General features: G+C 41.7%; 1 protein-coding gene across 3 annotated transcripts in view; it reads right to left on the bottom strand.

Moving 5' to 3' along the window:
* Window positions 1–20,417: 20,417 nt before the first annotated feature.
* Window positions 20,418–23,610, bottom strand: part of LOC140495997 (retinal guanylyl cyclase 2-like) — a 50,108-nt gene continuing 46,915 nt past the window's right edge. For 2 of the 3 annotated variants that reach the window (XM_072595402.1, XM_072595400.1), the window contains exon 20: window positions 20,419–21,620. In XM_072595402.1, coding sequence (XP_072451503.1) covers window positions 21,615–21,620 — 6 coding nt within the window. In that variant the 3' untranslated portion in view covers window positions 20,419–21,614. Of the gene's footprint in view, window positions 21,621–23,610 lie in introns of all 3 variants that reach the window. The other variant, XM_072595401.1, reaches the window with a different exon arrangement.

The raw sequence follows: 23,610 nt of genomic DNA, 5'->3' as shown, positions 1-23,610 counted from the left end.
TAAGTAGACAACACAACAAAAATATTTTTTCTACACCAATAAGCATTTCCTTCAGCATGTAGGGCAAATGTACAGTGTCATAATGTGCTAGTGTTCATTCACAGGTTAATTTAGGAATCCTATCTAACAATAGTTTTCATCCTCAAATTTCAGTGGTATGATTATCATCACCAGAGCACCTCTATAAACCTGTTCTACCTCGGATCAGGACAGTTCTGATTTGTAACTTTTGCTTCAACTGACCAAAAAAGACCCTGATTCACAGTTAGGCCAGGTTTTGGAAATCACCCAGTTCTTCAGTACCTTTGAACCATTCAGACAGCTTTCCAGACTTAAAACCTTTCAGTTAATTTGTGTAGTATCATCAAGAGTTCCTTTCCAGCCAACAGGCAAATTAACCTCTTTCTGACAATGATATGGCTGGTTCTGTGCTGTGTATCTCTATGACTCTATGACTTTCTATGCCAGAGGAGGTGGTGGAGGTTGGTATAATTACAACATTTAAAAGGCATCTGGATGGGTATATGAATAGGAAGAGTTTAGATGGGATATGGGTCAAATGCTGGCAAATGAGACTCGGTTAATTTAGGATATCTGGTCGGCATGGACGAGTTGGATGGAAGGGTTTGTTTGCGTGCTGTACATCTCTATGATTCTATGCCTGTATGATATGCTTCTTATCACAAAAATTCTCTATTTTCCTCTTTCTCAGCTTTTTTTTTGTCTGCATTTATGCCTTCACCAGTAGCTCCTCTATATTTGCCGGTCACATGGCCTTTTGTTTTAGCATCCATCATGTTGGCACTGCTACCAGGTTAAGGGGCGCCAAGTCACAAGGAACAATATTTATTATCATCTATGAACATCACAATTGATCTCTTTATTATTGATGCAATTTATTACAAGTCCTTTATAAATATTCATAAAAATATTACAATATTTCACAGAACTTTCTAAAAAAAAGCACTTTTATCCTTTATGAACCACTTCCAAGTCAAAGGCTTTAACACGCTTTTTCTCCTTCCAGTAGGACATTGGGTCAAACTATCTCTAAGATTACCCCTGGCCTAGCCCTGAGTTTGTATTGTTTTCTTATTTCTTTCATATTCCTCTGCCAAACATATTGAGGTTCATTTTGTTTATAAGACCTACCTCCAGCTCTGTTGCCTCTAAATCCACTAAATTTATGTCTACTTAGCTTGCCTTCCTGGTTTTCATGTTTATTGATATTGTAAATGTTCCTTTCCTGCAAATCTGCCATTAACCTCGATCCTCAAAACAAAATTGGTGCTGTTATCTTTGTAAACTACTTTCTGATCTTCAACTCCCTTTCCTCTCAAAAGACTGAATATTGTGTTCACCTCCCAAATATGCATCCATCCTTTCCAGAATTTACTATTTTAATTTCTTGAATCCAATATCCGTCCTTGCCCTGCACCAAATACAACTTATCGAAGTGCCAAATGGCAGTCTATGTGACTGCCACAAGGTATATTACCCCTCTTCATCCTTCTTGAATTGTCATCAGCCTTGCTTTAGTTGACCGCACCATCCTTCTCACTCCTTCTATCTACCACAGGGATTTACCGCTATTATACTAACTGCTATGTACATACCGCGACAAGCAAAGGTTAAGGAAGCTTTGGATGTGCTGTGCTCCACCACTAATACACTGGAGATGGAACACCCCAAGGGGATGTTTATTGTAAACAGTGACTTCAATCAAGCCAATCTAAGGAAGGTGTTGCCCAAGTACCAGCAGAACACTACCTGCCCCACCAGGGACCCGAATATTTTAGTCCACTGCTAAACCACTATGAAAGATGCCTACCGCTCCATCCCCCGCCCTCATTTCAGGAACTCTGACCACTATGATGTGTTTCTTCTCCCAAATTACAGCTCAAGCAGGAGACCCCCTTGTGGATGCAGGTCTAGTGCTGGTCGGAGGAGGCAGAGGATCAACTCCGGTGCTGTCTGGAATCGGCTGATTGGGCCATGTACAAACAGTCCACAGGTACCTTGGACGAGTACACCACCACCGTCACAGACTTCATCAGCAAGTATGTGGAGGACTGCATACCGAGGAAGTCAATCCGGGTGTTCCCCAACAGGCAACTCTTGATGCATCAGAACAGACACAACCTGCTAGGAACCAGGTGTGAGGCCTTCAGATCAGGAGACCCACTCAAATATAAGGAATCCAAGTATGACCTTCGCAGAGCCAATAAGAGAGCCAAGGACCGGTACCGATCGAAACTAGAGACCCAGACAGACACCCGGCAACTATGGCAAGGACTGAATGACATCACAGGTTCTAAAAAGACATAGTGAAAGATAGCAGATGATGATACATCCCTTCCAGATCATCTCAATGCCTTCTATGCTGGCTTTAAGCAGAATTTTGGCGGAGAGGCAACACCTATTCCAACAAACCTATCCCAACAGTTACTGCATCAGAGGTCAGGTAAGTTTTCCTTTATGTGGATCCAAGGAACGTGATGGGGCCAGACGGAGTACCAGGCCATGTACTCAGAGCATGCACAGACTTTGGCAGAAGTCTTCTCGGACATCTTCAACCTCTCCCTTCAGCAGGCCACCGTCCCTGTCTGTTTCAAGAGGGCCAACCATCATCCCTGTGCCTAAGGTGGCTCATGCAGCATGTCTCAATGACTACCGCCCAGTGGCCCTAACTTCAGTGGTCATGAAATGCTTTGAAAAGCTGGTCATAGCATTAATCAACTCCAGCCTCCCCACTACTCTTGACCCACTCCGATTTGCGCATTGGACCAACAGGTCCACATCAGGTGCCATATCACTTGCCCTTCACTTCTCTCTAGAACACCTTGACACCAAGAATAGCTACATAAGAATCCTACTCATTACTACAGTTCAGCCTCCAACACTATTCTCCCCTCGAGACTGATTACTAAACTTACTGATCTCACGAAGCCCCGCTCTCTGCAACTGGATCCTCAGTTTCCTGACCCAGGCCACAATCAGTGAAGATTGGAGACAATATTTCATCCTCACTAACACTCAACACTGGACCCCCCCAGGGGTGCGTACACAGCCCCCTACTGTACTCACTGTATACCCATGGCTGCATTGCCAAATACCAGACTAATGCCATTTACAAGTTTGCTGATGACACCACCATAGTTGGTGGAATCTCAAATAACAATGAAACAGACTACAGACGGGAGGTGGAAGATTTGGAAAAACGGTGCACTGAGAACAACCTAAATCTCAATGTCTGAAAAACCAAGGAACTCATTATTGACTTTCAGCGGGATGTTACTCATGTCCCCCCTACACATTAACAGCACACAGGTGGAACAAGTGGAGAGTGTCAAGCTCCTGGGAGTGGTCATCAACAACAAGCTATCTTGGACTCTTCATGTAGACACTGGTTACAAAGGCCCAGCAACGTCTCTTCTTCCTCAGGCAGCTGAGGAAATTTGGCATGACAGCAAATCCCCTTGCCAACCTTTATAGGTGTGCCATTGAGAGCATCCTGTCTGGATGTATCACTACCTGGTATGGCAACTGTACCATTCAAGGTCAGAGACGGTTACAGAGAGTGGTGAACTCAGCCCGGACAATCACAAAGGCCAACCTCCCGTCTATAGAATCCATCTACCAGGCCCACTGTCAAGGAAAGGCCGCCAGCATTCTCAAAGATCCATCCCACCCTGGCAATGTTTTTCTACAACCTCTACCATCGGGGAGAAGGTACAGAAGCCTGAACACAAGCACGAGCTGGTTTCAAAACGGTTTCTACTGTTGTTAGAATACTGAATGAACTCACAAACTCTTAACATTCGCCTCTACCTGTATTTTTGTTTTTGCTGCTGTTTACCTATTATTTACTATCTATGCCACTTAACAATGTGATCAGCCTGTGTCACTCGCAAGACAAAGATTTTCACTCTGCCTCGGTACACGTGACAATAAATTCAATTCAATTTTTTCAATTAAATATTGCGAATGCTGTAGTCATATTCTGGCTCACTTTACAAAATTCCCTAGCTTCTGGATTAGTGGTGCTGGAAGAGCACAGCAGTTCAGGCAGCATCCGAGGAGCAGTACTGCTCATCGGATACTGCCTGAACTGCTGTGCTCTTCCAGCACCATTAATCCAGAATCTGGTTTCCAGCATCTGCAGTCATTGGTTTTACAAAATTCCTTAGCTATTTACTCTACCCTTTCCTTTGGTTGCTATCTTAGGTGAAACCAGATTATTCACTAATTTGGTGCCATAGTTGACCTCAAGATGAAATTTCAACCTTGTATCCATTGCAATCCTTCAAGTGCCTATTTTCAACTCAGCATCACTTGTCCAAACATGTACAGGTTAGGTGATTTAGCCATGCTATATTGCACATAGTGTTCAGGGATATGTATGTTAGGTGCATTAGCCATGGGTAAATTTAGGGTAGGGAGAATGGGTCTGGGTGGGTCATTCTTCAGAGGGTCAGTGTGTACTTGTTGGGCCAAAGGGCCTGTTTCCACACTGTAGGGATACTCTGATTCTATGACTCCATTCCCAGGCTTATTTTATCTCATTCTTGTCTTTCTGATGACTCGACCTGGCTATTACAGTGTACCTCCATAGACACTGCTGCCAAAGTCCTATTGCCATCAAGACCAATCTAGTGTCTTTGTGCTCATTGAGCCACATTGGCAATTATAGAGTCATAGTGTCATAGAGATGTACAGCACAGAAACAGACCCTTTGGTCCAACTTGTCCATGCTGATCAGATATCCTAATCTAATCTAGTTCCACCTGCCAGACCTGGTCCATATCCCTCCAAACCCGTCCTATTCATATACCCATCCAGATGTCTTTTAAATGTTGCAACGGTACTAGCCTCCACTACGTCCTCTGGCAGCTCATTCCTTAGGTCTCTTTTGTATCTTTCCACTCTCACCCTAAACCTATGACCTCTAGTTATGGACTCCCCTACCACAGGGAAAAGACTTTGTCTACTTATCCTATCCATGCCCCACATGATTTTATAAACCTCTACAAAGTCACCCCACAGCCTCCGATGCTCCGGGGAAAACCTCTCCCTATAGTTCAAATCCTCCAACCCTGGCAACATCCTTGTACATCTTTTGTGAACCCTTTCAAGTTTCACAACATCTTTCTAATAGGAAGAAAACCAGAATTGCATGCAATATTCCAAAAGTGGCATAACCAATGTCCTGTACAGCCGCAATATGACCTCCCAACTCTTGTACTCAATACTCTGACCAATAAAGGAAAGCATTCCAACACCTTCTTCACTATCCTATCTACCTGTGACTCCACTTTCAAGGAACTATTTTTCATCTTCATTTAAATCCCTCCTGGTGCTCTTTCCTGTGTCTTCTCCTCCTTCCTCAAAGATATCCAAGTTCAAAAAATTCTGAACTCTTCAAAGTTTTCCAATCTTAATCAATCTACGGTTAAAAGCCATTCTTTAGCTATGAAATCCTTTAGCTTTGGAATTCTTTTCCTACACCTCTTCTCATTTTCTTTCATTCCTCCACTACTTAGAACTGAACTCTGTGATAAAGCATTTGATAATCTACCCTATTATAAAATTTCCTCATTTGGTTTTGGTGTCAAATCTATGGAGTGCTTTATTGTGTCAAGGATGCTACGTAAGTACAAGTAGTTGTTACTGTAATGCATCTATTACCTGATTTATTTTCAAATGGTATATGCTTGGGAGCAATCTCTGGAAACTGAGGCATATTTGTAAATTGGCAAGGAAGTAGTAAGTAAACTGATCAACCGCCACAAGGAGGAAAAGACTAAACAAATGGGAGGGGCTGGGTATGGGGAATGTGAGTGGGGAAGTAATGAGTTGAAGTATTAGAAGGGATGTGGAACCTTAAAAGATGCTTAGAGAACTTCAGAGACCTAAAGACTAATATGGCAGGGAAACTGAGATAGATCGGGAATTTCCAAAACGTTCCAAAAATATAGGGAAAAGGTCTGGGTTGCAAGAATAAATTGTATCTTTTCAGACAGGAAGGTTGGCTACAACCTCTCTAGGGTTCGATTAAGACTTCATTCAGAAATATTCTAGCATCAGAATACAGACAATATTGCAGCTTCTCCATTGCTTTGAATTAAAATTGACTTTCCTAGTATTTAATAAACGTTATTTATTCATGTTAACAGATCAGAGAACATAAAAAATTGGTACTTAAATAACATTCTTTATTCACTCATTCGCATGATTAGGGCTCACTGGCTGGAGCAACAATTATTGCCTATCCCAAATTGCCTTGGAAAGATGGTGGCAAGCTGCCTTCATGAACCGCTGGTAGCCTTGGTGTGCAACAGTGATATGGTTCTAAGTCAGAATGGTGAGTGGCTTGGCGAGGAGCTTGCAGGAAGTGGTGTCCCCATTCTTCTCTGCTTTTGTCTTTCAAAATATAGCTAGGCAGGCTTGGAAGATGATGTTGTTTGACCCTAGATAAATTCCTGAAGTGCATCCTGAAGATGGTGTAAATTGATGCTATTGGCCAATGGAGTAACTGTTTGTGGATGCACTGCCAATCAGGTGGGCTTCCTTGTCCTCGATATTGCCTATCTTCTTGCGCTACACTTGTCCAGGCAAATGGGAAGTACTCCATCACATTCCTGACTTGTGCTTTGTAGATGGTGGACAGGCTTTGGGGAGTCAGGGATGTGAGCTACTCACTGCAGGATTCCAGCACATGACCTGCTCTTGTTGCCAGAGTATTTATTTGGCTAGTCCAGTTCAAGTTATGACTAATGGTATCACCTCAGATGTTGATAATGGGGAATTTAGTAATGGAAATTCCATTAAATGTTTGGCATAGTGAAGGTTATTGACCTTTTTTCTCCAGACAACTGAGACTGCATGACCCAGGTAGCATAGTCTAGGGTCATGACCTTCCTCTGCTGATCTTGGGGCCTCCAGCTCCTAGCCCACAAAATGAGATGCCAATTTTCATTTCCCTTCCATTACCGACCCAAATGTTAGCAAGTGTGCATGGCAACTCTGGTCATTGCTTGTCCAGATAGACAGTGGTCTTTTAAAAATGGCACACACCAGGGGTACTGGTCCATTCCAGGATAGCTTGGCAGTGTCAAATTGTTATGGGTACGTTAAGAGGTAGAATTGGGTTAGAATCAGATGAGGGGAGCACCATAATGGCAAGGTGAGTAGTCAACAAGCTGAGGTAAGGTATGGGAAGAACATTTGCTAAGTCTCAGGATGAGAAGTCATCCATAGAACTCAACAACAATGACACTTAGGCAAGGAACTATAATTAAGCCCATGGAATCTTTTAGATTAACATGGTACAGCAAATAGTGTAACATCTTGCCTGAAAGATAACACATTCCACTCGACTTCATTGAAGTGTTACCTTATATTCTTTGTGAGTTGTAATGTGAGTTGAACTCACAACTTTCTAACCTAATTGATTGATTTATTGGTTGTTCTCACATTTGCTGAGACACAGTGAAAAGTGTTGCTTTGCATGCTATACAGGCAGATTGTACCATACAAAGTGCATCAGGGTAGCAGAACAGAGCAGAATCCACTGTTACAGCTGCAGAGAAGGTGCAGGGAGAAAGAGATCAGAATTAACATTTGAGAGGTCCATTCAAAAGGCTGAAAACAGCAGGGAAGAAACTGTTCTTGAATCTGTTTGTATGTGTATTCAAAGTTTTGAATCCTCTGCCTGATAGAAGAGGGTGGAAGAGAGTATAACCGGAATGGGAGGGGGGTCTTTGATTTTGTTGGTTGCTTTCCTGAAGCAGTGGGAAGGATAGACGGAGTCAATGGATGGAAGGCTGGTTTGTGTGATGGACCAGGCTGTGTTCACAACTCTCTGTAGTTTCAGGCAGTCTTGGGAAGAGCATGCTTTCTACAGTGCATCTATAAAGAATGGTAAGAGTCCTTATGAACAGGCCAAATTTCTTTATCCTCCTGAGAAAGTAGAGGTGTTGTTGTGCTTTCTTGACTGTTGCGTTGGCATGGGTGGACCAAGACGGATTGTTGAGGTAAAAACAATAATTGCAGATGCTGGAAACCAAATACTGGATTAGTGGTGCTGGAAAAGCACAGCAGTTCAGGCAGTATCCAGCTCGTTGGATGCTACCTGAACTGCTGTGCTCTTCCAGCACCACTAATCCAAGACGGATTGTTGTCAATCATCACTCCCAGAAATCTGACACTCTCGACCATCTCCACCTCAGCATTATTAATGTCTGCCCTCCACTCTACTTCCTGAAGTCAATGACCAGTTCCTTTGTTTTGCTGACATTGGTGGAAAGATTGTTGTCTTTACAGTATGCTGCGAAGCACTCTTCCCTGTTCTGTCGTGTTGTTTGAGATCCAACTTACCATAGTGGCATCATCAGCAAACATGTAATTGGAGTTGGGGTGGAATATGGCTCACAATCACGAGCATATGAGAAGTGTAGTAGGGGCTGAATATGCAGCCTTACGGAACATCAGTGTTGAGGATTATGGTGGAGGAAGTGTTGTCGCCTATTCATACTGATTGTGGTCTACGGGGCAGGAAGTCGAGGATCCAGTTACGGAGGGGGGAGCCAAGACCTAGGTCTCGGAGTTAGGAGAGGAGTTTGTTTGGGTTTATGGTGTTGAAGGTGGAACTGTGGTCAATAAGCAACTTCTGGGATACCAACTAAGGTAGACTTCATACATGAGTCTTTTTTACATTAGATAAAATGTGCTCTTTGTAAGTATTGAGTATGAATTGTGCAGCGGCTTTTAAACTTTACTGTGGGATGAAAAATCTTCTTGGAAATGTCAGTGTACTTTTGGAGCCCACTGCAAAGACTGTCCAGGGAACTCTTGCAAATATTGTCATTAACTGAGGAAAAAAACAACACTCTCATTGAAGGAAGTTTACTTTCTATTATGTAGCAAATGAAAATAATATGCATATCTGAAAAGAAACAGATATAATTCTCGAGATCAGCTACATTATCAAGAATCTGATGCCATTACAGAATCCCTAGAGATCTGGGACCTATATTTCAAGACAATATTGCTTTGTAAATTGGTTCTTCCAATTCCTTTCAAATCAAGAGCTGCTTATATGGACCAAATGGGGTCTGACTGTGTTGTATCATGTTATCATATCACCACATGAAAATCTCATCCAAGCTACACACTTTCCTGGTTTTGAACTATATTGCGGTTACTTCAACGTTGCTGGGTGAAAATCCTGAAGCTCCCCTTCTAATAGCATGGCCAATGTCCCTGCACCCCAATACAGCTCATCAAGGCAATTCACCAAAACCTTCTCAAGGGCAATTAGGGATGAGCAATAAATGCTGGCCGAGCCAGTGATACCTATGTCCAAAGAAAATAATTTACCTTTATTTGCACATTAAGAAATGTAATATGGGAAATTCTAAACTGCAGCTCCAAAAAAAATTGTTTGAACAATTTGTCATTTAGCAGATCCACAGTGATTCTAGAGCAAAAACAAAAATAAATACAACTGTATTAATACAGCAATACCTTACTTTCTGCGTCACTTCCTTGTTTGGCAGGTCAGGGAAGGTTTCTCCTTCTCCCTACTATGTGTGGGTGAACCGACGGTATGAAAATATATTAGCCTTATGCAATATTTACATGTCATGTGAGTCATAGTTTTGGAAATTTATCATAAATGTCATGTTTTTACTTGGGAGGATGGCTTCAATACAGCCCCACTTCTTTCTTAAATTTTGCATACATTTTCTTCCCTAACCAATTTCTGGGACCTTCCTCTAATTTTCCCTTTCTTTTGTGGCAAACTCTCGGGTCTGTTCATATCGTTGTCATATGAATGGAAACTCCCCAAAATGGGAATCAGAGAGGGTGGAGTCTACATCTCATCACACATTGGAGTCCAGTGCCCTAACCTTTGTCCTCTTCATTTCAAATTCCAGTTGTTTTTTAGGGTAATAACTCTATTTTCAGAGCATTACCAGGGTCACACTTTTGTATTTGACTGTGGCGATTGTGACATCATTTTCAAAAAGATGGAGAACTTTTGAAGAAAGCTTTGTGTTCAAAATACCATGCATAACTTAATTTAATTGATTTAAACCATCAAACTTCCAGAAGTATAATAAAACCCTGAATTCAGACTTACCATAGTTGATATTGGAATGCCATGTGAAGAAAGTTGTGATCTTTTAAGTGCCCATTACATTTATAAACAAAAATGAATCCACATCAAAGATATTGGGTAAAATCTTACTGGGGCTTGAGTGACATGGGCTATGGCAGCAAATGTGAATGAGAATGTGAGGCCTACCTCAAAGTCGAGATATCTTGCTTCATTACTTCTGCTTTCCACAAGTGCTGTGGTGAAATCCTCACTAGGCAGTGGCAAGTTCCCCTTTGACAGGGATCATTGATTGTTAAATGCCCACTTAACAGCCCAACTCACTTTATTAATATTCTTTCCAAGAATAGCAAGCAATGGAAGAACTCAACAAGGAAATTGGAAGGAGCACCTGATTCATCTCTAAGCAAACTCCATGTTAGAAACTGGGCACTGCCATCTAACGGCACGCTCCATGCACACTAGCCACACACACTCCATTATCATCCAAAATGTGCTAACTTCTAACAACCTTCATGGCACATCTCCAATCCACTTACAGTATCCTCCTACACTTTAATCTGCATAGGCGACTTTCATTGTAATGCTGCAGCAAGGACGTTCCAGAGAATTCAAGACATTCACTACCCTCTGGGAGGAGAAACTCCTTTGCATCTCAATTTTAAATGCATGTCCCCTTATTCTAATTCCATTAGTTCGAGATTCATCCATGAGCAGCAATATCTTCTTAATATCTCCCCTGGCAATCTCTCCTGAAATCTTGTATGTTTCAATAAAATCATCCTTTATTCTTCTAAATTCTAAAAAGCAAAGGCTTAATCTGTTTTGCCATGCTTGATAAGTCAACCCCTTCATTCTAGGAGAAAGCCAAATAAATGTCCAGTGAACCACCTAGAATGCCAATACCTGTTTGTTGAACACAGGGAGCAAGACTATACACAGTACCCCAGCTGAAACTTTATAAACATCCTGTACAGTTATAACAAGACTTTCGTTTTTTTAAACTCCAACCACCCAGCAATAAAAGTCAAAATTTAATTTGCCCTCTATGTTTCTTGCACGAGGGCACCTGATCCCCCTGTGCTGCATTGGTTTTGGAGTCTTTCTTCACTGAAGTACTTGTCTGCCTTTACGATTTTTTTCAACCAAAGTCCATGATTGCACACTTACCTCCACTAAACTCCATCTGCCAAGGTATTGCCCAGTCCGTTATCCTATCTATATCTCCTTGTAGATTCTTTATATCGTCATCACAATGTGTCTTCCCCACCTATGGTTGTGTCATCAGCAAATCTGGATGCGTAACACTTTATCCCTTCCTCCAACTCACACATAAAGATTGTAAATAATTGAAGTCCTCAGACTGATCCCTGTGGCACTCCACTTGTTACATCTTTCCAACCTAAAAAGGACCCATTTATCATGATTCTCTGTCTTCTGTGTGCTAACCAATCCTCAATCCATGCTAATACATTACCCCCGATATCATAAGCTCCTATCTTGTGCAATAACTTTTTATGTGGCATCGTACTGAATGCCTTCTGGGAATCAAAATACACTACATCCACTGGTTCCCTTTATCAGTTTTGTTTGTTATGATCTCAATGAAGTCAAACGTTATTTCCCTTTTACAAAATCACATTGATCCTACACGACTGGAGGAAAGAAGGATCATTGTAGTTGAGGATAAACATTAAATTAAGTGGTTATTAAGCAGAAACCTATGAAAATTATGCCTTGTGTAACAGAGGATTTGATATAGAGTCAACAGTGTGGTGCTGGAAAAGCACAGCAGGTCAAGCAACATCCAAGGAGCAGGAGAATCGACGTTTCAGGCATATCCTGATGAAGGACATATGCCCGAAATGTTGATTCTCCTGTTCCTTGGATGCTGCCTGACCTGCTGTGGTTTTCCAGCACCACCCTCTCGACTCTGATCTCCAGCATCTGCAGTCCTCACTTTCAACTAGAGGATTTGATATGGAATGAAGAAAGATCACGGGGTGCATCTTACATTTTTATGAGTAAGTGTTGTTTCCGTAAGTTTCAGGGAAGGTTTCTCATCATGAGGCATAAGGGGTTTTCTCACTGTGGGGTATTATAAAACCTGCTCGAGTAACTACCTCCCCAGCCTATATGGCACCATTCTCACCCAATTCTAGCCTCATCTTCCCATTTCCTGCTGGGATGTTCCAGAATGGACTGTCATTCCTTGTCACTGTGCCATATTTATAAGATGCACTCAGACAGGATAGCCCCTGGATGGGGCTGCCTCTGTGGTCCATGACATTTGCCCTAGACATGGTAGATGAAGGAAAATAGGTGCTTTCTTTGTAGGTGGGAATTTGGCAATTGGATGCTTTCTTCTCCTGGGACTAACAGAAGAGGTCATGACACCACATCATCCCAACCCAGACTGGTTAGCACCAAGGTCTGTGCATTCTTAGCCATCTAGAGGGATGTCCAACACCATAGGAAGAAGGGCAGTGACTGTCTCCACACAGCTGTGTAAATGCCACCAACTCCAAAAGTTCACACTCTGTCTCCGTTATCACAACTATCTCCCATCGAGGCTCAGACTCTATCACTCTCACTAGTACATTTTCTCATACTCACTGTCATGCGCCCAGCACCCCCCTTCCCCACACACTACTAACCCTGCACACCCTCTGCATTAGCCGCTCATTTGCTTGAGACACATCCCCATCTGCACCATAAGTAACAGATCTACCAATTACTTTCATCTCCCTTAGTATTTGCCTCTTCCCCACTGCAGGAGGAAAACAGCCCATAATAGGACAGAAACAGTCAAGGTCACCGATGGGCTGCCCAACGTTCAGCACCTCCCCATTATAAGAAAGGATCCTGACTCTGACAGCCCTGAGCAGCTGACAGGCTTCATCCAAAGCCCTAGATTGTTATCAGATCTTGTACGTGACTTAAGTCTAAATGTCATAAAATTAACAAAGGTGAATTATGAATGAAGAAGCACTGAGAGTAAGTGAAAGTGAGCAAGCAAACAGCCCAGAGATACAGCCTGGTACAGTCCATGAGCTGGATGTGTGTCCCTGAGTGCACAGTGTCCTTGTGGCAGCAAGTTTGCCCTGAGGTGTAGCACAAAAGCATCCTGTAAGTGAATCAGCGATTTGCCATGAGGGTTCTCAGAGGTTGGCACATGTCAGTGCCAATGTCTATAGGTATGGGATGCATGTGGCCAGTGCTGCTGAAGTGTGCTGTGACAGCTTTGTGCCAGGCGTCCAAGTTGGAGGCTCTTTGGAACAAGGGTTGAGCTGGAGTGGCCTAGTACCTGCTCTGACTTTTTTTTAGATTAGATTAGATTACTTACAGTGTGGAAACAGGCCCTTTGGCCCAACAAGTCCACACCGCCCCGCCGAAGCGTAACCCACCCATACCCCTACATCTACATCTACCCCTTACCTAACACTACTGGCAATTTAGCATGGCCAATTCACCTGACCTGCACATCTTTGGACTGTGGGAGGAAACCGGAGCACCCGGAGGAAACCCACGCAGACACGGGGAGAACGTGCAAACGCCACACAGTCAGTCGCCTGAGGCGGGAATTGAACCCGGGTCTCTGGCGCTGCGAGGCAGCAGTGCTAACCACTGTGCCACCGTGCCACCCATGTTAAGAATTCTCAGCATCAAGTTTGCTCACGGCAGGTCGTAAGGGAGGAAACAGAATATTATTGAAGTGAGGTGTGCAGTCATTAAGGTAATTTACAAGGAATAATCCCCCTTCATAAGCAACATTCGACTTCCAGACAAGAGGCTTGCCCCAGTGCCAAGAGTTAGTTAAAAGATGCAAGAAGTTGTAACATTGAGCAACAAGAAGCAACAAGAAACAGGAAAGAAAATAGTAACAGTCAGGAAGAGAATGTTATCTTCACATAAGGATGCATTTGTCAGAACAGTTTTATGAACAAACATCCACTATCCATTCTTAAGAAATGTTGAGTTCAACATCGCTATCTGTATATTTTGACAATTAACAATGTTCAAGAATTGATAAAAACTGAAAGAATTGCAGATGCTGGAAATCAGAAACAAAAACAGAAATTGCTGGAAAAGCTCAGCAGGTTTGACAGCACAAGTTCTGATGAAGGGTCACCTGAACGCGAAACGTTAACTCTGATTTCTCTGTGGAGCATCTGTGGAGAGAAATCATAGAGTCATAGAGTCATAGAGATGTACAGCATGGAAACAGACCCTTCGGTCCAACCTGTCCATACTGACCAGGTATCCCAACCCAATCTAGTCCCATCTACCAGCACCTGGCCCATATCCCTCTAAACCCTTCCTATTCATATACCCATCCAAATGCCTTTTAAATGTTGTAATTGTACCAGCCTCCACACATCCTCTGGCAGCTCATTCCATACATGTACCACCCTCTGCATGAAAATGTTGCCCCTTAGGTCCCTTTTATATCTTTCCCCTCTCACCCTAAACATATGCCCTCTAGTTCTGGAATCCCCCACCCCAAGGAAAAGACTTTGTCTATTTATCCTATCCATGCCCCTCATAATTTTGTAAACCTCTATAAGGTCATCCCTCAGCCTCCGATGCTCCAGGAAAAACAGCACTAGCTTGTTCAGCCTCTCCCTATAGCTCAAATCCTCCAACCCTGGCAACATCCTTGTAGATATTTTCTGAACCCTTTCATGTTTCACAACATCTTTCCAATTGGAAGGAGACCAGAATTGCACATAATATTCCAACAGTGGCCTAACTGTTGTCCTGTATAGCTGCAACATGACCTCCCAACTCCTGTACTAAATACTCTGACCAATAAATGAAAGCAAACCAAATGCCTTCTTCACTAACCTATTTACCTGCGACTCCACTTTCAAGGAGCTAAGAACCTGCACTCCAAGGTTCAGCAACACTCTCTAGGACCTTACCATTAAGTGTATAAGTCCAGCTAAAATTTGCTTTCCCAAAATGCAGTACCTCGCATTTATCTGAATTAAACTCCATCTGCCACTTCTCGGCCAACTGGCCCATCTGATCAAGATCCTGTTGTAATCTGAGGTAACCCTCTTTGCTATCCACTACACCTCCAATTCAGAGTTAATGTTTCGGATCGAGTGACCCTTCCTCAGGACCTGAGCTGTCAGACCTGTTGAGCTTTTCCAGCAATTTCTGTTGTTGCTCAAGGAATCAATAGTTTTTGATGACTGCTTTGATTGAAGTTGAATAATCTAGATTTACTGCTGCTCCTTCGCCTTATTTGTGCTTAATAACATGAAAATGATGCCCTTGTAAAAATACCTTCATCCCCTGTAAAAATACCTTCATCAGTTCTGCACTCCCAACAGGCAACCAATGTTGAAGGGAGCACAGAAATGTGGTCAGTCTGTCCCTTTGAACAAGATTGTTTTGAGGCAGCAAAGGATCAGAATACTGTACACTGTATTTGGATTACCCAGTCGCCAGGCATGCATGTCATCTTTAGGCCTACCACTAGATGGAGACTGATGTTAAAGAAAATGAAGGGATCACAAACCATATTTTCTTCTCGTTTACATTTACTGAGAAAGCTCCTGGAAAAAATAATGGACATCAGGTGAAAAGGCCAAATTACCAATCTATCCGTGACTGCTCTGAGGATTCCTATCCTTTGAAGATGGTTTAATGAGCCTTAGCGTAAAGGTTTCTCCCCCCCAACAGCAATGTATATTGAAACAAAATCAGAAATTGCTGGAAAAACTTAGCAGGTCAGACAGCATCTGTGAAGTTCTGAAGAAGGGTCACTGGACCCGAAACGTTAATTCTGCTTTCTCTCCACACCCACAGATGCTGCCTGACCTGCTAAGTTTTTCCAATAATTTCTGATTTTTTTATTTCTCTGATTTCCAGCAATTGCAGTTCTTTGGGTTTTTTTGAACAATATAGATAACACCTATAACAGAATAAAACACCCCAGGATACTTCACAGGAGTGATATAATATATGAGCTATGAAAGCTAAGCCACTCAAATAGATATTAGGTCGGACTACTAGAAGCCTAGTCAAGAAGGTAGATATTAAGGGGTGTTTTTAAAAGGATTGTGAGGTAGTGAGACAATGAAATATCAAAATGCTTTTCCAGTTTACAATTAATGCAGCTTACAATTAAAACCAGGGTTGTACAAAAGACCAGAATTACAGTAGCATTGATATCGCAGGGAGATGTAGGTCCGAATGAGATTAGAGGGACAATGGGACCGTGGATGGATTTGAAGACAGGGTCTTCATTTTTAGTATCTTCCTGAAAATCCAACACTGTGAGTTAAAAAAAAGAGCAGAGAAGATGTGGAACAGGATATAATGTGAGTTAAGACGCAGGCAAACAGAATTTTGAATAGCATCAAGCTTAAGGTGTGTTGAATGTAAGAAAGCAACCAGGAATACATTGACTGAACTGAAAATGTGTTGCTGGAAAAGCGCAGCAGGTCAGGCAGCATCCAAGGAACAGGAGAATCGACGTTTCGGGCATCAGCCCTTCTTCAGGAATGATTCCTGAAGAAGGGCTGATGCCCGAAACGTCGATTCTCCTGTTCTTTGGATGCTGCCTGACCTGCTGCGCTTTTCCAGTAACACATTTTCAGCTCTGATCTCCAGCATCTGCAGTCCTCACTTTCTCCAGGAATACATTGACGCCATGTTGAGGTCTATGGTGAAGAACTGTCAGGATAAAGTTCTGCAGCTATGCAGTGAAATATAAAGGTGAGTTTTTAATATCAGCTCAACAGAAACAAGCCCCTGAGGGATGGGGATTGACTGAAACAAACCTTAAATTTGAGCTCCCTATCAGTTACGCTGATGAAGAGGTGGTGGTGTAGTGGAAATGTCACTGGACTATAACAAAGGCCCAGGGGAATACTCTGCAGACATCCCACCATGGTACATAGTGAAATTTGAATTTAATTAAATCTAAAATTAAAAATTAATCTAATGGTGATGATGAAACCATTGCTCATTACTGATTGTTATAAAAATATATCTTCATTAATGTCCTTTAAGGAAAGAAATCTGCTGCCCTTAGCTGGTCCAGCCTAAATGTGATACCTAAAACATTGCAACGTGGTTCACTCTTAAATGTCTTTTGAAATAACCAAGCAAGCCAAACATCAAACCTCCATATTGAAGAAAAGATCAGGAATTGGAAAAATCTCCCAGCACCAAACTAGGAACTGGAAGTGACACCAACAAGTCAGTGTTCAACACTGTTCATACCCCTCAGAAAGGGCATGTCCTTATGCAGCAAAGCCTGGACAACATACAGTTTTTGACTGGTAAGCGGCAAGTAACACTGAAGTCACACAAGTACCAAGCAATGATGATCACCAGCGTGAGAGAATTTAACCATCTTCCCTTGAGATTAATGGCCATTGCTGTCACTAAGTACCCCCTGTGTCAATATACACAGGATTGTTGCCAAACAGAAACTGAATTGGACCAACCACATGAACACTTTGGCTATAGAACTGATCAGACATTAAGAATTCTGCAATGAGTTATTTACCCCCTGACTCCCCAAGGCACAAGTCAGGAATGCGATAGGGCTTTTGCCCGAAACGTCAATTTTCCTGCTCCTCGGATGCTGCCTGACCTGCTGTGCTTTTCCAGCACTACTCTAAGAATGGATGAAGCACCAACAACACTCAAGAAGTTTTACACCATCCAGGACAAAGCAGCCCATTCAACTGGTACCACATCCAGCACTTTCCATGTTCACTTCCTTTTACTCCCATCACTCAGCAACAGCAAGGTCTTCCATCTTCAAGCTGTACAGCAACAACTAAACAAGGTTCCAGAGAGCACCTTCCAAGCTCACTGAGAAACTCAAGGTCAGCAGATGGATGGGAACACCGTCACCAGCAAGTTCCCCCTCAGAGATGTTTAACATCCCGACTTAAAACTACACCACCATTCTTTCACTGTTGTTGGGACAAAACCTACTTTCCAACGACATTGTGGAATTATCTGCATCCTAAGGACTGTAATAGTTCAATGTTGCAGCTTTGCTATTCAAACTGTAATGTTTCTGTCACTGTGTGAATTGCCCGACTATCATCAAACAGCCTGCTCACACTCCTTAGCAGGAAGAACAGGACAGCAGCCTACTATTTCACTACAGAGAGGTTGGAGAACTACTTGGTGCAGGGGTACTTGGGTGAGTTGGTATATGAACCATATAAAGTTAATGTGCAGTTTATTAGGAATGCAATTAGATGTTTATTGCACTAGGAATGGCTAGAAACTTATTAATATAAAAGTAGAGAGTTTCTATTACAGCTGAAGAGGATGTTGGTGAGGTTGCAACGATGTACTATATACTGCTTCTGACTCCTTATTTGAATAAAAACTTATTGCTTTTGAAGCTGTTCAGACAAAGTTCTAATTTGGAGGTGCCCGTGTTAGACTGGGGTGGACAAAGTTAAAATTCACACAACACCAAGTTATAGTCCAACAGGTTTATTTGGAAGCACTAGCTTTCAGAATGCCACTAGCTTTTGGAGTGCTCCAGAGCAGAGCTCCGAAAGCTAGTGCTTCCAAATAAACTTGTAAACCTGTTGGACTATAACCTGGTATCGTGTGATTTTAAACTTCAAACAAAGTTCAATCAACACTTTTTTGGGATGAAAAGTTTATTCATGAGGAACAGTTGAGCAGGTTAGACCTATATTCATCCTTCATGTTTAAAATGACCTGAATAAAGAATCCTTGCTTCATGATCCTTGGGTTGTCTGTACATTCATACTTGATGTCCCAAACAGTAATGGGATACAGAAGGAAAGCTCAGCTGAGGTCAAAACTACTGTCATAGAATCATACAGCATGAAAACAGACCCTTCAGTCCAACTTATCCATGCCAACAGATTTTTTAAAACTGGACTAGTCCCATTTGCCTTGCATTTGGTCCATATCCCTTTAACCCTTTCCTATCGATGTACCTGTCCAAATGTCCTTTTAATGTAGTTGCCTCTACCACATCCTCTGGCAGCTCATTCCATACATACACCACCCTCTGTGTGAAAAAGTTTCCCCTCAGGTTCCTTTGAATCTTTCCCCTCTCACCTTAAACCTATGCTCTCTAGTTTTGGACTCCCCCATCCTGGGAAAAGACCTTGGCTATTCATCTTATCTGTGCCCCTCATGATTTTATAAACCATCTATGACCTTATTGAATGGTGTAACAGGCTTGAAAGATCAAATGGCTACTTCAGCTCCTAAGTCCTCAGTCCTATTCCAATTCTTTGTTTTGTTTCCAATGATTGGTAACCTTAATGAGGTACCAGAAGATTAAAAGTAGATCAGCAGGATTGGGTTCACATATGGCAGTTGCACACCTACATACGATGCCAATGACTATCAAAGGAACTACACTGCGGTGAGTGACAGATGTTCCTGTAAACCTGAGTGATGACACCAAGTGAATCAATTCATATTGGATTCTGTTTACAAAGCTAACAAAATGCTGTGCAAATATTCTGCCACCTAGCAATGGCTTTTGAATGGTGTTGCCAAGAAATATTTTTTCCCTCGAGCAGTGTCTGAGTAAATGTTGTCATGTTGATTTCCTAGATCTTATCATGATGAAAATCTATTAAATGAGTACTGTTTAGACAGTTGGGAGCACCTGAGTACATTAAAAAATCATGTGTGTAAAGGGAAGGCAGATGGCTCCTGGAGAAGTAGAAAGATTAATCTAACAAAGTGATTCTGATGTCACTATGCAGCAAACTTTCACAAATGTCTTACAGCAATCAAGACCTTAAAATGGTTGTAATCTATCTGTGTGTATCACGTACATCATCGGGTCTTCCTTGATGGCTCTGTTGAGAAAATCACTGGTAAGCCAAATCTGAGCCATACAATCAGCAGAACTTGGGAATCAATGCCTGGTGTGTGATGAAATTAACTCATTTAAACTGAAAGTAGATAGGGTATTCTACAAAAAGAAAATGATTGTGCATACTGAAAACTGAAGCTTTGCACAGTAAATGCTGGCAAGTCTCAGCGGGGCAAACAACATCTTGAGAACAAGAAGTAGACAAATGTTGCACCTTAATGACCTTTGTGAAAGCTGGAAAAAGATAAAGATATAATGGAGGGTAGGAAATAATGAAAGGGGATGACTGTCATAGGGTGGAAAACAGGAGATTGAATCACAAAAAGAATAATGGTGAATGGCAGAAGTTGGTTTCAACACACTTTGTGTTGTGGAGGTAAACTAAAAACACAACTTTATTCAGGGTCCAGTTTCTCATTGTTATTACCCTGCTGGATAGTACTGGTTGGCAAAGGGCTGTACCGGAAAGGCTATGAAGATCTGGTCTGATAATCTGGTGACCGTCATCATGAGGCTGAACCATGAAGAATATCTGATTGGACAAGATCTAGGAGGGTTGGAATCACACATTGACCTATACCACAGTCAGTCAGCAACTTCAAAGAAAGCCAGGGAAAGGAAAAGTGAAACTTTGGGGGAAGGAAAGAAACAACTGCATATAACTGATTTTATTTTACAAAATTACACAGCACACGGACAAGTCAGGGTAGAGGTGACAATGGTATAATACCTGAATTTGTACAATACCAAAAAATACTGTATACAACTCAACACCTAGACTTCAGTGCACCATTTTCTGGAATGTAGATGTGAGGACAATGTAATTGATGGTATTTCATTTTACATCACATCAAGACTACCAACACCTGAATTGGTACATAAAATTCTCTTCAATCTATACCAGAGGAAGTCTCCCTCTGATTGCTGTTCATAGTGGAATGGTAAAGACAAATTTAAATAGTGTGCTACCACTAGGAATTCCTTCTACAGTTAGAAAATACACATATATGCATACTTGACAAGTTTTCAATACATTTGTGTGATACTATGTATGTTCTGGGATTATTACAATAATATACATTAGGATTTTTTTTTCAGGGTTAATGTCACTTTATAATGACATGCAGCACAAAGGCCTTGAGAAAAGTAATTTGTCATGATGTTTGGTGTTTGAAAAGCTTCCTAACAAATAAAGCTTACCCACAGTTGGAAGAAGCTTTAGAAATTCTGAAATCTTAGATTCAAGCACAAAATGTCTCTGCTACATGTTGGATTTTTTTTCTGGTTTTTATGTGCTAAGGTGAAAAGCCCTTCGTTCCAGCAATATTCAGACACCAAGTTCCTACATTTGTCACTACTAAGGAAAATGGGCATGAAATTGAGTTTTAGACTTTCCTTCAGGATTACTTTTAGTAATCTGCCTCTGATTTATCTGCAGCAGTAGTCTTAATACTACTAAGAATAACGTTTCAGAGTGTCATTGTTAATCAGATGCAGCCTCTTAATCAGTGGATGAAGATTAAGGTTGCCGTCTGTGAAACTATCATGGTTCTCCTGTTGCAGGAGCTGTGCTGCCACATAGTGCATGTATATTGCCTTCTTCATAGACAGGTTATTTCCTTTAGGCTGTTAAGGCTAGAAGTAAAGGTGAAAACAGGTTAAAAGTGAAGCTCACAGTACACCACCATTAGTTCAACTAACACTCTGCTCTAATTGGTTTTACTCATTGTCTAAAGTTTGGCATCTTAGACTTCCTATAGAGGCTATTCAGCAAGTTCATACCAACCCTCCATACCAACCCTCCAAACAGCATCCTACCCAGATCCACCCCATCCCTCTAACTCTGCATTTCCTATGACTATTCCACCTACACTATGGGCAATTTAAACACAGCTAATCCATCTAACCTGCACATCTTTGGACTGTGGGAAAAACCAGAGCACTCAGGGGAAACCCACGCAGACACAGGGAGAATGAGCAAACTTCACACAGACAGTCGCCCAAGGCAGGAAATGATCCCAGGTCCTTGGCACTGTGAGGAAGAAGTGCAAACCACTAAACGTGTCACCTCAATGTGGTTCTTCCTAAGGAAGCTCATGACTTTGCAGTATGTTCCGCAGACTTAATATATGCTAATGCAATAGTAAGAAAAGCTTGCATTGTTTTGCAACTTCAGGATGTTCCAATTGCTTTACAGACAATGAAGCACTTTTTAAAGTGGAGTCATTGCTTTAATGTAGGAAATTTGATAACTATTTTATGCAAAGCAAGATCCCACAAAAAGTGATATAAGATAGTCAGAAAATCTGTTTTGGGGTTTGGTTGAGAAATGCAATGCAACATAATGAAATGTCACTGGAGATTACGTATTCATGTTCCTGGACCCTATACCCTCTACCCAAATCCAAAGGTGCTACCACCCAGTAACAGTGTGTATTGACTCATTGGTTAAAAATGCAATAAGGTAGAAATTTGACCTCATAGTAAGTGTGCTGTGAGTGTAAAAGAAGCTCAGTGAGGGCTGGGTTTCAGAATCATGATTCTGCATTGAGTTTATAATGATATTATTTACTTGATTAATGCTGGGATATGGCTCCAAATCATTGAGTATCAGCAGATTATTTGACTGAGCTGTGGTTGAGTCCCAATTTACTTCATTGCCTGTTGTAAGCTACAGTCCACAGACAGTGATTGGGAACAGAAACAGCTGGTATTATCCACCCTCCTCAAACCAGTGACATGTATGCTAGTTATGCCAATTCTACCATCATCTTGAGTGAGGCTGGCTAACACAGCATGAACTGGAGATCCAAATGTCTTAATCTGTGTGGCTCAAGCTTTTTAAGCATTATGCTAACCCAGTAAACCGCTGGGTTTATTTACTTTCTTCCTCTCTTGAAAACAATCAGAAAGGATGATCCCATTCCCATTGGCCCCACTCCAGTGACTCAACCAAGTGTTCGTTCATCACATATCAGTCAACACAGTGAGGTTACAGCATAATGTTAGGACCTTAGGAAGTATCATAGCTGTATCTAGCATCCACATTTTTAATTTTGAGCAGGAAACATGACCTGAATATTTTTCCAGTGTCACAATGTTGCGGCTTTCCTGCCCCTGACATCTTCAATGTTGAGTGCTTTTGGTGCTTTTTAAAAGAATATAACAGCTTCAGGTTTGTTCCAAAATACTAAACATCAGAATAGACATTATATACATCACTATCATGGAATCAGATGAGTTCCAATGATATAACATTATTAAAATGCAATGATAAAATGTTACATACTTTAAAGGAGATCACAGTAAATAAAGATAGAATGGTTTCAGATAAGTTTGAGATTTAGGGTGACCAACCATCTATGTTTAAGTGTGATGGTTGGGTTTTAGGATTGGACAATTATTAATAATCACTGTTGTGACAATACTATGGCTTTAAGAGGTGTATTTTGTCCTTTTTTAAATGAGGTTTTCTTTCTAATCAAAACCACATTACATGTGGGACACAGCACCTTATGCTTGCTTTTGAATAAGAAAAAGTTAGGTTCTAGGCTATCTCCTTGATATAGTTGAATGGGGGAGGGCTTGTCTGGTCCATAACACTGTTTGATCAGACATTAATACC

Source organism: Chiloscyllium punctatum, chromosome 25 (genome assembly GCF_047496795.1).
Source record: "Chiloscyllium punctatum isolate Juve2018m chromosome 25, sChiPun1.3, whole genome shotgun sequence".
Classification (NCBI taxonomy): domain Eukaryota; kingdom Metazoa; phylum Chordata; class Chondrichthyes; order Orectolobiformes; family Hemiscylliidae; genus Chiloscyllium; species Chiloscyllium punctatum.
The sequence above is the reverse complement of the archived record's forward strand: the minus strand, read 5'-3'. Positions and strand labels throughout refer to the sequence as shown.